We start from the raw sequence: 15,561 nt of genomic DNA, 5'->3' as shown, positions 1-15,561 counted from the left end.
TCAGAAAACAGGATTCCGATGAATTTTGCTTCGTATTATCGGAATCCTGTTTTCTGATTGGATGCAGAACGTCGTACGACGAAAATCGGATGCAGGGTGAATTCAGCAAAAATTGGCCGAGCGCGGCGTCCTTGGTGGGGTAAAAGTGGAGGGGCTGATTCTCCGTGTTGCGCGGGGCAATTTCCCATCATTGGCGTCCATTCGATATATAGAATAATTAATCGACAATAAAAATTTTACAGAGGAGGATAGTTCGCGCAGTTACAATTAAAACATAAAAACAATGACGAGGTCGGAAATGACGAAAATATTAACCAATATTCGATATCGATCATCCATCGGTATCGAACCATTTCTGTCTATGTTGGTCAGCTATGTTCCCAATATTATCAGATATATGCCATATCTTGCTGATGAATCACCTGGAAGAAGCACAAAATCGCTTTGGAGTATTCGTTGACCAGTATCTTGACTGGAACGTCTGGAGTAAGCAGACTGTCGTTAACTGTCGAAGTAAGTTGTTCGAAGTAGTTTGAGTTAAATCAATCAGCCAGCAAGTTTTCTGACATCATGGTTCTGATGCCAAAAGAGTCTGCGAAGCTAGTCGCCGGCTTGGCGAAGGATGTATTCATCGAGCAAGCAGGTGTAAAAAAACTGGCATTGGCGATCCTCGATGGTTTAAAGACCGGTAAGATCCGCGAGGGTAATTTCTCGCAAATCAGATTCCACCCCAAGCCCGACGATTCCAAGGCGGTGGACTGGATATTCGTGCTGGACACGTTGAACTTCTCATTTTGGACCGAGACGGGCGCGAAAAAGTGGAGCGTCAATGGAGAGAACGGCTACTTTGCGTTTTGTGCCGCTGTCAGCCGAGCCATTGACGAAGGAAAACCTATGTGGGATCCTAAGTATTATTCGCAGATAACGCAACAAGATGCAGATATCATTTTCCAAGGTGACAACGAAGTCAAAATTCCGCTTATATACAACAGAATTAAGGGCCTGCGTGAGGCTGGGAAAGTTCTGTTGGACAAGTATAAAGGCACATTTGTGGAATGTATCAAGTTGTGTAAAGGCTCAGCGGAGAAGCTGCTTCAACTGATTGTCAAGGAATTTGAATCGTACCGGGACGAAGCTGATTACGAAGGGCACAGGATCAGCATTTACAAGAGGGCTCAGATATTGATTGGCGACATCTGGGCCTGCTTCGAGGGACGCGGACTCGGCGAATTCCATGATATCGACAGCATTACGATGTTCGCCGATTATCGTATCCCTCAAGTGCTTGTACATTATGGCACTATGCGCTACAGTGACTCGCTCATGAGCAAGCTGAAATCCGACGAACTGTTGAAGCAAGGCAGCAGGGAGGAGGTTGAGATACGTGCCTGCTCAATCGAGGCGGTCGAGCAGGTACGCGACGAGGTGCGAAGATTGATCGCTGCCGATTCGAAATTGGGCTTGAATCCGTCGACGGATGTCAACGCGATTGTGATCGATCATTACTTGTGGGATTATCGGCGAGAGTATGCGCAAGAATTGGAACACATACCATTCCACAAAACAAGAACCATTTACTACTAGAGGATTGCATGGGATGCAAAAATATCGCCTAAATGGAAAAAATTAGGAAATTCCATATATCAAGTTCCAAAGAAATCAAATTACATCTGTTCCTTCAATATTCAGCTTTTTTTTATTATATTTTGTATTGTATTATGTATAAAATGCAAGAGAAAATGAAATAAAGTTAATTACATGTTCCAGGATAAACAGCTCTTTCAAACATTATATATAAAAAATTAGATAATTATTGATAAAATAAAATATTAAGATATCACATATTGCGATGTGATATTACATAAGAAAGATAAAAATATAAGATAGAAAATCAATTAACTATTTATTATGACAATAATAGGAGTATGTTTGATAAAGATGTTTATATGAATTATATTTTTCAAATATTGTTACTTATAAGATAAATCAGTGATTTAATTACCAAACAAGTAAACTGTTTTGTTAGGCTGTCTTCTGTCTTTTTTTTGTTATAACAGGGATAAAAATTATTAAATTACTGATATACTATAATCTTATATTTTATCATTATAATTTTATTATGGAAGTATTTTTAGGACTTAGCAGAAAAATATACATTGTTCGTGTTCATAGTTTCTTATAACATTATTCGTATAATTGTTATTTTTGAAAAATCAATTTTTTAAAATGATTAGTACAGTTTAATTACATTGAAAAATAAAGCTAATAAAAACCTATATGTACATTTTAACATGGTCAAATGGATTGTATCTCTTACTGTATATTACAGCTATAAGAACAAAATACAGAAATTTACATTTCTATCATCTAGATATAAGAGTTGATGGAATGAGATTATATAGAGATTATATAAAAAAATACTAATTAAAAATGGTTTAATTCATAATATGTATCATATACACACAGATCAGAAATTTCTTTCAAATATCAGCAATTATTTCATACACGTACATGGCTATTTATTAAGTTTTTAATAAGATTTTATTAAATTAAACAAAATTTCAGTTTTGTTCTTCTAATTCTAGTTTCACATGTAGATGAAATTAAACCTGAAATACAAAAATAGATGCAAATTTGTAATAAGTTACGTTTACATCACCAAAATGTGTATCACACAAAAAGTTGATTTTTTTTAAATACATACCTGCACAGAGATTGTGGTAGAGATGAGATTATAGGACCGTAGCCTTGTGAGTTATCGTACAATTCAAATAAAGGTGCAGCAACTAACTTATAATTTTTAGGTACAGCAAAGAGAGCTAAATATAAAAATAACAAGAGAGTAAATATATTTATAAGATTAATTAAATACATATACCGAAACTTCCGATTTGTCGTTATACCTTTCTCTTGCAACTGTACGAGAAATAGTCTCTTGTGTTCTTTCGGTTTTGTAATGTGTGGCGGCACGTACGGATACTGAGGTGGTTCAAAGTTCGGACGCCACCAGTTTCCAATTGTATCTTCTATAACCCATTCTTGCTTCACCCCGTCCTGTCGTCCAAAGGTCTAGAAAGCAATCCCATTTGCTGTTTAACATTGTACTATATTGAGCTTCAAGTAAACTATGAGAATAAAATACATTCTTCTTTTGTCAGTCTACTAAGAACATGGTTGCACAATATTTATTATATTTCGAGACACTTGCGGTGATCACCTAATAGCATCAATTCTAACAATATTCAGGTTTATCGACGATTGACATGTAGCTATAAGTCTCTTTAGAATAAAAAAACTGATATGGATATTCAAGAACACATGTACATTTTCTTTCACCTATAGCATCAATATAGTGTTCATATGAATACCTAATTAAGTAAAATCGTTACATATGCTAATAGTTTTAGTAAAGAATATAATAGAGATCATACAAATCTCAAGTTTATTAATGACAATTGCGAATGAATTCGTAGGCCTACATATTATGCCGATCAGATAATTTTCTCTTACAATAAAATTCTAAACCCTATTCGATATAATCGGTTTTCTGAACTTATAAATTTAAAAAATTCGCGATATTTATATACATTCTTCTTGTCACTATTTTACATTCTTGCATTTTATCTTGTCTCTTCTGTATTTCTCTCTGTGCTAACATATACACTATCGAAATAAGAACAATGTTCTTAGCCAACCAGATACAATAACGTGCGATATCTTTCAACATCGAAGTGTCCGGGCATGCAGCACGCCAAAAGTACAAAATATTATAAGAATAAAAGAACAAGCCCCTATGTGGAGCTACAGGCCCGGTTACATGAGTTCTACAAACGTTTGCAGGGTTTATACAATAATCATGATGTTTATAGAGACAATGTTACAATCTAACGATATAAAAGTGCCACTCCTAGCCAGCCTGTAAGGCAGCGTAAGGCGTCGTGTTAACTGTTACCTCTGTAAGGAGCCGTTTTAGGCCCTCTACCTCATCTTCTCCTGTATTGAGTTCTCCGCCAGGTCTGGAATAATATAAAAAAGGAAATGTACAAAATTCAGTCATTAAAATGAATCATTTTTCAAATACGTAATTTATAAATTCTCGAAACTTACAATTTGAAGAATGTTGTGCCAAGTTGCAGAAGAAGAACGTGTGGAAGTCCATGCTCATGTACCAATAAGACACCTTCTACGCTTCTCCGCATGCCGATCTTGTCGAATTCATCTCTCATGCGCTGAAACCTTGCTGGTACTGATGGATCTTTCTCGAAGAGTGGCTCTTTTGTTCCAAATGTATAGTTTGTCAAAGGATATCTATGATAAATGAGTTGTATTCTTTTGTTAGGCTCCTGTATATGTTTAACTTAATCCATCAGTAATTAAATCCAGTTTCTTCAAATACAGCTTGATGCGATATTACAATATTTAATTACAGAAACTACATAAATATGCACAGTGTAACAATTTAAATTTTTTCGCTATTTTCATATTTCAATATTAGCAGTATTTGTTTTTTTTTTTTTTAATTTAAGCAGTAATGTGTATATAGACAGAGTGGTTCTTATTTTTTGATTTTTCGAATGTTTTTCACCTCACTCCCTAGAATAGGTCCACAATTCACAAAAAAATAATTTCTGTAAAATTTTAGCTTGATCAACACAATCCATGCCTCCAGCTCGCTAAACATTTGAGTTTTGTCATACTATGCTATCAGGATTGATTTTTATAGTGTATTTTCCACAAAAATCAGCCTATAGAGCTTTACTTTTTTTAATATATGTGTCTTGCTTTTCTACATCATTTGAGACTCCATTTCATTTAGAGCCACTTCGACCAACTCTGATGAACTTTAATCGACGGTTAGTCATTAAGCGAAATGACAAATGCGATTGGGCAATTTTAATGGCTTAATCGTCAATTAAAGTTAATCGGATTGGTCGAAGTGGTTCTTAAATAATTAGGCGAATTATTAATGTCTGAAACATAAAAAAAGGAGTTATTGCATTTTTTGCTTATTTAAGCTAGAAAAAATTGATTCATGGGCTAAAAAAGTGTTGGTAGTATGTTTGAGGGCAAAGCATGATGAATTTCATATTTTCATTAATGAAGCGATTTTTACATTTTATATTACATAATAATTAATAATTATATTATAATCGTAGTTATTAGTCATTGGCACTACCTCGAATAATTCCAAGTTACTAACAAAAATCTGTGAAACTTCAGTTCAATTCAATAAAGAAAATCCGTAGTTGTTTTGAATTTTATATGAATCGTTAAATCTTAAAATTCACTTATTATTAAGAAATCTGTATCTGGATTACACTGTTGTCATTATTTCATACATTTTTTGTTTAACAAGGTAAGATTCCTTCCCAAATCTATGTTCAGATTCTCACTCAAGTACCTCCCAGGTATTATTAAACTTTGTTAAACAATCGGTGAATAAGGATAAAATGATACCTGGATGGAACTGAAGTGAAAACACAGCCCTGAGAAAGAATTCCACTCGTTTTTTAAGATCTTCCTAGGAGGGGATCCCCTAGAAGAGGATCTTATATTGTTGAATAAAACATGTGGAATCCCTTTCCAGGGCCATGTTCAGATTTCCATCCAAGTGTCATTCAGTACCCTGACTCTGTAATTCTTAACAACAGTGTTGGTATCGTTATACTGTCGTTGCGGGTATTATAAATCGTAAAAAGTTGTATAGCGACAATACATCGAACTGTCGTTAGAAGTTACGGAATCGGGTACAGATATCATTTTATCCTCGTTGTTCACTGAATGTTAAACAAGCATAAAATGATTTTGGAATATTTGGGAGGCACTTAAGTGAAAATCTGAACACAATCCTAGGAAGGGATCATATACATGATTGAACTAAAATCACAGAATTTTTTTTTTAGTGACTTGGAATTTTTCAAGATAGTACCAATGACTAATAATTACGATTATAATATAATTATTAATTATTATGTAAAATGTAAAAAATTGTTTTATTAATAAAAATATGGAATTCATCACGTTTTAAATCAATTTTGCTCTCAAACATATTACCAACACTTTTTTAGCCCATGGATAAATCTTTTCTAGCTTAAATAAGCAAAAAATGCAATAACTTCTTTTCTCATTTTTCAGACATTAACAATTCACCTAATTGTTCAAATAAGACGTACGAGGACTCAAACAGATACAGAAAAGCAACGGACTAAACTGATTGTGAGTCGAAAAGTCCTCTATCATTTTGCAATTTTTGCAATAATTAACAAGATATTAATTACTAAAAATCGCTGAATATTAGTTTTCAATAATTTTTTATTCAAATACGATCAACTTTACAGAAAAGCGAGAGACAAAAATTGTTTATTTTTTAATACCATATTTCCTCATGTTGGTAAAAATAGTTGCCAATAAGGAAATGCAGTACTAAAAAAAGTTGATAAAAAATTCTTAGAATTCTATGAGAAGAAAATAAACAATTTTTGTCTCTTACAGTTTTTCTGTAAAGTTGATAGTATTTGAGGAAAAAATTATTGAAGACCAATATTCGGCAATTTTTAACAATTAATATTTTGTTAATTATTGCGAAAATTGCAAAATGGTACAGGACTTTTCAATACAGTTTAGTCCGCTCTATCTACACACGAGCGCTTTGTCAAACCTTACCAGATACTCTGTGTATGTTACACATAAAAGAAAAGTGCTATAAGCAGATTTTTGTAGAAAATATGCTATAAAAACTGAAGCTAATAGTTTAATATAACGAATTCAAATGTTTAAGCTAAATTTTCCAGAAATTATTTTTGTTTTATTAATTAATTTTTATTTTTTCATGGATTGAAACCATTCTAGGGGATGAGACAGAAAGAATTCGAAAAATCGAAAAATAAGGATCACCCTTATAGACAGATGTACAGATATTTAAATTAGAAAAAATTGTTTTATTATCAAAGAGCCTTTATTATTATTAAATATCACTTTGTTAATTAGAATACATTACATCAGGTACATAAAATTTTGTAATAAAAGAGACTAATTTTTTCATTTAGAATTTCAATAGGACAAAGTTTCTCCAATCGTCATTATATTATTTTTCTTACACGTTTGTTTTCTGAATTTGCAAAACTTATGCAGTTTAAGTATAATTATAAATATAGAACCAAATACTGATAATGCAATGTAATATACATCTAATATTACATTCCATATATAATGATAGTTTATTTGTCACAAAAATATCACTTTATATTCAGTTTTTACATACGCATGTATAAAACATTAGTATCTCAACACATCGATAAATTAAAGCTCTTCTACATTCACATTGAACACCTGTGTGTTATAATCAAATTAAATATAAATAACAGGCAAACATAATTTTGTTATTTGTGACATTACAATTGTATTTGCACAAATAAGTATTTTAACAAGTACTCAATAAATAACACGAATATTTCATTATAATCTTCGAATTCTATTATCATTTGCCATGCTTACAAGTATTACATATATTGTGGATTGTTTTATAAAATTATTTAAATGTCTCTTTAGATAAATTTTTCATCTCAATAAATATGACTTGATGTATCAGTCATACAACATAATCATATTGTAATAATAAGTAAAGCTTGTTCAAAGAAGATAATATTGAGAACTTTCAACAATAAAAAAGATAAGCTATAAATATTTGATAAATACATGCAAAAGTCTGCATGATGTCGAAATATATATTGACATATAAATATACTCTGTAACATTTTGACTTATAACACAAAATGCTGCAAATATAACATTAGAGATGCACATATATAATAAGAAGCATAAATAGTCATCTATATGATCATATAACGTACATAGATCTTGTGTACAATTGAGTTTGTTTTAAGAAGATTGGTATTGCCTTCTTATAACAAACTAGTCAGAATAATCGCAATATTTGTATCATATTAGGTACTATCTTAAAATGTAATATAACTAGGTGTATATATATAATTGTGAACTACTTCGTACAATGCAGTACATATGTATACATATAATACATATAGATATAGCATATCTTACATAAAATGGAAGAGTGAAATCATGAATAAAACATATACAGGGCTTCCCTGGCGATCATACAAACTTAGAAAATAATACAGCCTTGTTAGAATCGTTCGAGATCTGCGGAGTGCGAAATCTTAAGATATAAATTGCACTTTAACAATTAAAACGAAAAGAAAAGGGACACAACGGGTTGCCTCTTTACACACAAGAATCAATAACTGATTCCTTGCATTACGAATGCAAAGGCATAACTGAAAGTAATTAGACTTAGTTTATGATATCACAAAAAGGAAACAATGCTCGACGCTGCGCGCAAAATTGAATGACGGCAAAATCTCGCGTAATAGTTCGTGTGCGACGCTATATCATCTAAATTGGAGAATCTTAAGCAAATGGTACCATCATAAATCATACTATCTATCGTGTACAAGTCACAGTAGCTTTCCACTGTAAACAATGCATAGCGCTTGGTATGTGAAAAACGGATACAAGTTGCTTAAAATTCCTCAAGAATCTCAAGGTAAAAGGACAAACGGCCGATCGTTCATCGCGACAGGAGAGAAAGAGATAGTTCCTTTCTTTCATTTTTTTTTCTCTTTTAGGAAGACGTGATATTGTTAGCGCGTCTGCCGAGATCGGTCGTGGTCGTGGTCGTTTCTACAGAAGAGAGGCGATCAAAACACAATTAATTCTAAATAGATCTCGCGCGTCACATTGCGTCACTTACAAATTAACGGTCCTGTTGATGGTAACCGATTGATTCTGCACCACCTTCCCCTCGAACGAACTGTTGCTCGCTCTCCGTGGCCAGCCGCTGCCCTTAACTTGGTTCGTCGCCATTGCCATTTTCAACCCTTCAGGTGGAAGCTCCCGGTTGTTCTTTAGCAATTCGTACCTCTGAATTGTTCTAATTCTAAACTGTACTGATCGCAGGCACCAGGCGATACCGCAACGCAATGGAATATGGAGTAATGGAGTACGGATGGACGCCGATACCGCGCGTGGCGCGACCACTACCCCCATTCCCCAACCACCCTCACTAGATCATAAGATGGTCGACCGGCTTTTATGGCCACTTCCAGTCCAATAAATAAATCCTCTTATGCAGGGTCTACAATAGAAGTCGTAGCGCTCGTAAGGGCTTAAGTCCTAGAAAATTGACCAATCACAGTTGATTATTCTTCTCATATTCGACTGTGATTGGTCAATTTTCTACGATTTAAGACCCTACGATTGCTACGACTTCTATTGTAGACCCCGCATCACCAAAGCTCAGTTAACTTAACGGGGCCAATTAATCCATCGGAATTGACCAATCTGTCAATTCTTCAAACAAAATGACAAATGCGATTGGTCAATTCCGATGGACTAACTGGCCTAGTTAGATCAACTGAGCTTGATGCAGTGGCCCTTAAGGTACCTTTTCATACTGACGCTCGACGCTCATTTTCGGCGTCAAATCACATATAAATCTCGTGATAGAAATTGACGAATATCAAGTATTAATTTTGATCACGTGACCTATTTTGACGCTGAAAATGAGCGTCGAGCGTCAGCATAAAAAGGTACCTTTAGGGTGTAACTAGGAGATCGATTCTGTATCTTGAAACGAGATGAAAATTACAAAAATGAGCAAATTTACTAGAATATTGATAATTTCATTGGTCAACATCTAGTAAATTTGCTCACTTTTGTCATTTTTACCTTGTTGAAGATACAGAATCGACTTTAAGGCCTGTATTCATAGTCAGACCTTGTACTTAAGGCTTCCTTAAATTTATCTTTAGATGCTCAGTAGCCAATGTAATAATTCGTAGAGCATCTGAAGATAAATTTAAGGAAGCCTTAAATATAAGGCCTGACTATGAATACGGGCATAAGTGCAGCGATCACAGCAACCTCAGCTAATCAAGCAAACTCACTAGACCAATGGCAGCATCGAGTAACCTTAGGAAGTTTGTCTGATTGGCTGAAATTGCTGTGATCCTACACTCGACATAGGCCAATGCAATTGGCCTACATGGGCCCATGGTGTAATAAAGAAGAAGTGTGTCTCTCTGTTGTCCAAAATATTGGACAAAATCCAAACAGCCAATGACAAACTAGCTGCGTAGTAACGAAATTAGAAGTTCCTCCTTTTTATTTTTTAAGATTCTTTTTTATTATAAGTTCCTTTCCTTTTATTTTTTTCTATGGGAGTTTTCTTTTTGCTCTAAAAGGAAATTAAGAGATTGCTGTATAATTGAGTCTGCAGTCAGAAACATATTTATTTTATAATTATAAAATAAAAAAGTTGATAGAATATTGTAGCCCTTGTTTATTAGCATATTATAGCTTGCAGCACAATCTTTGCGGTGTTGAATTTTTTGCATTTTCTATCTTTTCTCTTTCTCCAATATAATTGTAGTGCAGCCACAAAGAACAGACTTCATGTCAACAATGCTCTAGCAAGTCAGGTTGGGTTAAGTGATAACACTGTCGATAGGAAGCGTCTTTTTGGTTTGCCACAGAAATTTATTTATAATTAATAAAATAAACGCTAGTTAGAAAACGCTATCACAGTTTTCTGAGACATAACATAGTAACGATAAAATTTAAATTTTCCAATGAGGCAAGCGCTGTTTTGATGTTTATAGTTTGTATATCTAGAAGAAAAAAAAGGGAAGAGGAACATATGTGGACTTCTCGACGTCTTATTTCTGTTGTTTAGTCTTCTAAAATATATTGAAATCATGGAAACATGTCTGACCGACATCATAGAGGAGGGTGGTGAGAAAATTCAAATCAATCCTCCAGTCCAAATAATAAGGGTTCCAGTGAAACATGCCAATTTGGGAATACGAAGTCATGCCATGTAAGCTCTCATACAAAAGAATTATGCCTATTTATATGAAATATTTATAACATATTTATGAAAATTATGGTGATATACTTCACAGGGATATGAGCACGATGGTAGAACTTACATCATTTAGCACACTAGGAAAGATACAGCCCTTCCTAGTGACCATCACAACTACTGCAGCTTTGTTAGTAGATTTACATTGTCACCTAACGGACAAGGAAATTTGTGGCTATTTGGGTGGCAATTGGGATATTAATTCACACAGTAGATTTCTTTCTTAATTATGTGATATATATATATATATGCTTTCCAGCAAGGACATGGTGTAACACATTGATCATTTTATCTTTGTTTAACATTGGCAAGAGGCCTGTTCTCTTCAGATAAATCTTGCACTGTTCATCTTTTTTTTTCCATTGAAGAGAAAAAAAAGATGAAACATGCAAGAAGCTCAGCTAAACAAACTTAAGAATATAATAATTTGCTGTGTCATACTATGTTATTTGTGTCTCTTACTGGAAAGCATTCATAATTATTTCATCGTGTATTATTGATTTACTAAAAGATATATCTTGTAGATCTTTTTATAACGTGCGCGTTTCCATGTCGATACTCTGGTAAGGACAAATCAGCTGCTGCAGCCGTAGAGGCTGAAATCGCAAGAGCCATGGAGTGGAAACGCGTAACATTGGTAGGCTGGTATCATTCTCATCCACGTTCTCATGCATCACCTTCTTTAAGAGATGTGGACTCTCAGTTGGATTATCAGATTAAGATGAAGGGACCTAGTGATAATGGATACATACCGTGTGTAGGATTGATATGCTGTAAGTATTTTGAATAATTTCTTTGTTGTGCAACATACCACTGAATGATCATTTCATTCTATTTTGCAGCACCTTACAATATGGATGGTAATTGTTATGAATCAAATTTTAATGTCTTTTGGTCTTTACCGCCACCTGAAAACAGACCCCATGAATATCCTCGACCTATGCTTCTCAGTTACACATTATCGCAGGAGCACTTTCTCTCTCAGGATACATTGGAGGAAATTGTAAATGTTTTGTAATAATTAACTCGTTTCCAGCGTTTTTCTCTCCTATGCATAAATTAAATTGAATTAAAGTCCAATTAATCAAGATGTATATGTCAAAATTTGGAAATTAAATTATTAGATTCTATAAAAGATTATCTTATGTATTGTGTTATCACGTTTGTCACTGATATTTATTTTGTTTACTTTTGTAGAGAAGAAGTATAGAATATTATAAGAGTGACGGTGGCATTGACTTTACTGCCAATTTTAATGGTAATACGACGTATCTCGAACGTTTAAGGGTGAGTATATCACAATGACAAATGCAAATAAGTCCTCATTAATCTATATACTAATCTATGTACTAATCTATGTTAATAGTGTTCCTTGGCATCAAAATTACCCGGTCGAAACAGATCAAACAGCTCATATTGGGATGTAATCAGGGAGATGATATGTCCAGGCTCGGAGGATAGCAATACACCTGATTTTCTAACCATGAAATTTCCTCTGGTATCTGCCTCAGAATCGTTGGGGCCTCCTGGTGTAGGACTTACGGCCAGTAACGCAGCTGTTTTCCTTGCGCCGGTCAACTTCAAACCTGATGGAGGTGCCATAATAACGCCTACTTCCAAGCCGTTCGTATTACAACCGTCGACCTCCCGAGACAGCATCAAGAAGGACAATACCATAGGCCCTAACGACGCCGCGTCTATCACCCAGATCAAAGACGGAAATTCCATCGTGAGTTCCAAGCATATATCACCATCGGAGATAATACCAAGCTTCCAATCGGGCGAACTCACAGTGTCGGTGAAGAATGCGAAGTGCGACTATGATTTCGCACCTGCGGACTTCTCGAAACTACCGAATCTGATTGGTGATAGCAGTGCCAAGTCTCGAACAAATCCTGACTTTCCATTAGCGGATATCACTCAACAGATTACAAAATTTCCGGATTTGACGAAGCTGGCGAATTTTCCTACTACCGATCTAGCGAAGTTATCGGGGTTCTCCATCGCAGACTTCACAAGAACTTCATCGCCCTCACCGTCCACGTATATGCGCAATATTGCGAATCTGTTCGGTCCCCTTGGCAAGATCTCACCGGCAAAGGACATGGACGGTAGTGAACGAAAACCGGGTGATTTCGTCACTGTTGACGCGATCTCATCACCCTTTAAGAGTATCAGCACATCGGAGGTTTGCAGAAATTTCTCGGTGAGCGTTGACGATTATACGAACGATCGAAAGAAATTGGATTCACAAACCGACCCGACGAAGATCGGCAGGCCGGGCGAATATCAAGGAACAGAGGATTTGACAATATCGAGCATTAAATCTGACTTCGGGAATATGCTGGACATGACAGCGTTGCATAAAAAGCAACAATCATCGCAATCGATCGACATGGGAGATTCATTGAATCTTTCTAAAGATCGGTAAATTTGTAAAGTATATACTCGAATTATTGTACTGATAAAGAATCATTCTAAAATTTTTCGAAATTTGCCAATTTTCAAAATTGTCAATTTCTGGACATAGAATCAAGAATTGCGTGTATCTAAATATCGTTTATTAATGAGGTTCCAGGGGCATAAAATAATATTTACATATATTAATATTTACGCTTTAACTAAACTACATACATGTGAAAGTTATATAAAAATTTTGTTTATTTACTGAACAATTAATTTTGTTTGCATCTCAATGTGTAACTTTACATAAGTATTTTTGAATTCACATAATACTTATATAAAAAAATGGAGATTTTTATCATTATTTTGTAATACATTTTCATATATTTCTATTAGAGTACAAATTTAAAAAATATTACTTTTTTTATTGAAATAACTTTCGATCCAGATGGTAAAAAAAATTTTTTTTAATTTAGGAATGCCTCTATTTTTATAACAAATTTATTTTCAAAATTTGATGAAGTTCCTATATCAAATGACTGGAGAATCTCTTTAATAGCTTTAAAAAAAAGAGCATTATTGAATGTGTTGAAAATTCACATGGCATAATGTTATTTTAAATTATTTTGAATTATTTTAGATTTTATTAAATCAGTATTTTTTGTAACATATAAGAATGTACTATGTTGCTAATACTATTGGTGATAAATCTAACGATCGAAATTGAAACAATTAAAATCTCTGTTTCATTTAGTGCTTAAATTTATTCTTTGCATTTTGTACTATGATATATGTACGGAAACGTATGTATAATAAGTTGAATATTAAATGACTTCTACAGTGATTTTTTTATATATATAAATGGATATTCGATTTAGCTCAATTTTATATATGCCTAATTATATATTGGAATATTAAACATAAAGCTAGCAATTTATAATTACTTAAAATATTAAAATAAATAATTTTATTATATGTAAAAAGAAAAATTATTTCTAACCGTTTTACTAGAAATAAGTAAAATATATTGTTATACTTTTTTAATAATTTTTTAAATATATAAAAAATTAATTTTATAACATATGTGCAACTTGTTAAAAAATGTAAATTCCTGAAATTATCGACATCAAAAGATTTTCGTCTAATTATTGATATTTTTTTTTTATTAAATCTACATATTTAAAATAATTATAATTATAGAATGAGAAAATGTAATTATTAAGGCACAATTATAATGCTAGTGACTGTTTAGACAATTTGTAATCGAGAGATTATAATAGATGTTTTTTTAAGTAAACATATTTCATTGATGTTTTTCTTTTTTAGTTTGTCATTCAAGTGAAGAAGATCCGAAGCGGATCGAGTTATTTTTACTGTTGCCTGGTCGGTAGAAACGCATTAATATTAATTTATGCAAAACTATGTTTGGAATTTCCCATATCCCTGTCTGCACACACACATCAAGTTTATAGATACCGATATACTTTTATTCTTCTTAAAGACATAATCTTGTCTAATAGCGAAGATGAAGCGCTTATACGTCGGAATCGTATTTCTCGTGTATATTTATGTGATACGAGGCCAGGATCTGATATTTCCGACTGACGAGGAAACATCCCATGTTAGCGGTGGTAACTCTACGGTAATATAATATTAATATGAAATTATGAGGAACAATTTTTTTTATATATACTCGTCTTCTCACAGACGATAACGGAACGTATACCCGTATCAATACCGGGTAGTTGCCCGGAAAATATGCTTCTTTATCCAGGCAATGGTGCGAAGAATTCCTGGGTGTGCGACTGTAGGCCACGGTTCCTGTACTTCCCGTTAAATGACTCGTGCTACGAAGCCTACAGACAGGGTCCCTGTTCATACAAGAATTACGTCGTACTTCTAAAGAACGAGGTACTTCCTCGTTGTGTGGAGAATCCCTGCTCAGAAGACGGCGTAGTTCCGTACAACGGTGTGTGTTATCCTCTCAGAACTATAGGTGGTCCGTGCGCGCCTACAGGAGTATTAGGCGTGAATAAGACTACTTTTCAATTGGAATGTATACCATTGGACATTGCGCCCTTCATGATAATAACGACCGTTCCCAAAAGAATGTGTCCACCAGGCAGTCGCAGAAGCATGCTTGGAATATGCAGAAAAGTATGAATATACAAAAGTCCTGATACAGTTTCTTGCTTATTTACAGTTGTTCCTAGTGC

The 15,561-nt window shown here is 33.9% G+C and overlaps 4 protein-coding genes across 6 annotated transcripts; 3 read left to right on the top strand and 1 right to left on the bottom strand.

The window, feature by feature from the left end:
- The first annotated feature begins 212 nt into the window (after positions 1–212).
- On the top strand, positions 213–1,723 carry LOC108725501 (UPF0553 protein C9orf64). 2 transcript variants are annotated; one of them, XM_018452545.1, is made up of 2 exons: positions 213–513; positions 590–1,723. In XM_018452545.1, the coding sequence occupies exons 1-2, from the start codon at positions 375–377 to the stop codon at positions 1,582–1,584; spliced, it is 1,134 nt and encodes a 377-aa protein (XP_018308047.1). In that variant the 5' UTR covers positions 213–374; the 3' UTR covers positions 1,585–1,723. The 2 variants fall into 2 exon arrangements, with proteins under 2 accessions (XP_018308047.1, XP_018308048.1); XM_018452546.1 differs by having other exon boundaries at positions 213–486; positions 590–1,722.
- Positions 1,724–2,518: 795 nt separating this feature from the next.
- On the bottom strand, positions 2,519–9,058 carry Cpsf5 (cleavage and polyadenylation specificity factor subunit 5). 2 transcript variants are annotated; one of them, XM_018452483.1, is made up of 6 exons: positions 8,771–8,966; positions 4,108–4,308; positions 3,953–4,016; positions 2,904–3,069; positions 2,705–2,819; positions 2,519–2,609 (listed from the first exon to the last, which is right to left on the bottom strand). In XM_018452483.1, the coding sequence occupies exons 1-6, from the start codon at positions 8,887–8,889 to the stop codon at positions 2,588–2,590; spliced, it is 687 nt and encodes a 228-aa protein (XP_018307985.1). In that variant the 5' UTR covers positions 8,890–8,966; the 3' UTR covers positions 2,519–2,587. The 2 variants fall into 2 exon arrangements, with proteins under 2 accessions (XP_018307985.1, XP_018307986.1); XM_018452484.1 differs by having other exon boundaries at positions 2,705–3,069; positions 8,771–9,058.
- Positions 9,059–10,525: 1,467 nt separating this feature from the next.
- LOC108725602 (uncharacterized) lies at positions 10,526–14,875 on the top strand. Its single transcript, XM_018452726.1, has 7 exons — positions 10,526–10,897; positions 10,983–11,152; positions 11,467–11,715; positions 11,785–11,945; positions 12,140–12,229; positions 12,309–13,369; positions 14,672–14,875. Exons 1-7 carry the CDS (start codon positions 10,776–10,778, stop codon positions 14,685–14,687), a joined length of 1,869 nt encoding a protein of 622 aa, XP_018308228.1. The 5' UTR covers positions 10,526–10,775; the 3' UTR covers positions 14,688–14,875.
- LOC108725603 (uncharacterized) lies at positions 14,678–15,551 on the top strand. The gene is made up of 3 exons (XM_018452727.1): positions 14,678–14,728; positions 14,847–14,987; positions 15,053–15,551. Exons 2-3 carry the CDS (start codon positions 14,871–14,873, stop codon positions 15,506–15,508), a joined length of 573 nt encoding a protein of 190 aa, XP_018308229.1. The 5' UTR covers positions 14,678–14,728; positions 14,847–14,870; the 3' UTR covers positions 15,509–15,551.
- The last annotated feature ends 10 nt before the right edge of the window (positions 15,552–15,561 follow it).

Source organism: Mycetomoellerius zeteki, unplaced genomic scaffold (assembly GCF_001594055.1).
Source record: "Mycetomoellerius zeteki isolate Tzet28-1 unplaced genomic scaffold, Tzet1.0 scaffold35, whole genome shotgun sequence".
NCBI classification, from domain to species: Eukaryota; Metazoa; Arthropoda; class Insecta; order Hymenoptera; family Formicidae; genus Mycetomoellerius; species Mycetomoellerius zeteki.
The sequence above is the reverse complement of the archived record's forward strand: the minus strand, read 5'-3'. Positions and strand labels throughout refer to the sequence as shown.

What these genes read in the sequence shown, in the direction of transcription:
- LOC108725501 (XM_018452545.1), top strand. Translation starts at nt 375, where the DNA reads ATGTTCCCAATATTATCAGATATATGCCATATCTTGCTGATGAATCAC. An exon ending in GACTGTCGTTAACTGTCGAA is followed by an intron (nt 514 to 589) that starts GTAAGTTGTTCG and finishes TGATGCCAAAAG; the next exon opens with AGTCTGCGAAGCTAGTCGCC.
- LOC108725602 (XM_018452726.1), top strand. Translation starts at nt 10,776, where the DNA reads ATGGAAACATGTCTGACCGACATCATAGAGGAGGGTGGTGAGAAAATT. An exon ending in TTGGGATATTAATTCACACA is followed by an intron (nt 11,153 to 11,466) that starts GTAGATTTCTTT and finishes TATATCTTGTAG; the next exon opens with ATCTTTTTATAACGTGCGCG. An exon ending in AGGATACATTGGAGGAAATT is followed by an intron (nt 11,946 to 12,139) that starts GTAAATGTTTTG and finishes TTACTTTTGTAG; the next exon opens with AGAAGAAGTATAGAATATTA.
- Cpsf5 (XM_018452484.1), bottom strand. Translation starts at nt 8,889, where the DNA reads ATGGCAATGGCGACGAACCAAGTTAAGGGCAGCGGCTGGCCACGGAGA. An exon ending in ATCAACAGGACCGTTAATTT is followed by an intron (nt 4,309 to 8,770) that starts GTAAGTGACGCA and finishes CATTTATCATAG; the next exon opens with ATATCCTTTGACAAACTATA. An exon ending in CTACCACAATCTCTGTGCAG is followed by an intron (nt 2,610 to 2,704) that starts GTATGTATTTAA and finishes TTTGTATTTCAG; the next exon opens with GTTTAATTTCATCTACATGT.
- LOC108725603 (XM_018452727.1), top strand. Translation starts at nt 14,871, where the DNA reads ATGAAGCGCTTATACGTCGGAATCGTATTTCTCGTGTATATTTATGTG. An exon ending in TTAGCGGTGGTAACTCTACG is followed by an intron (nt 14,988 to 15,052) that starts GTAATATAATAT and finishes GTCTTCTCACAG; the next exon opens with ACGATAACGGAACGTATACC.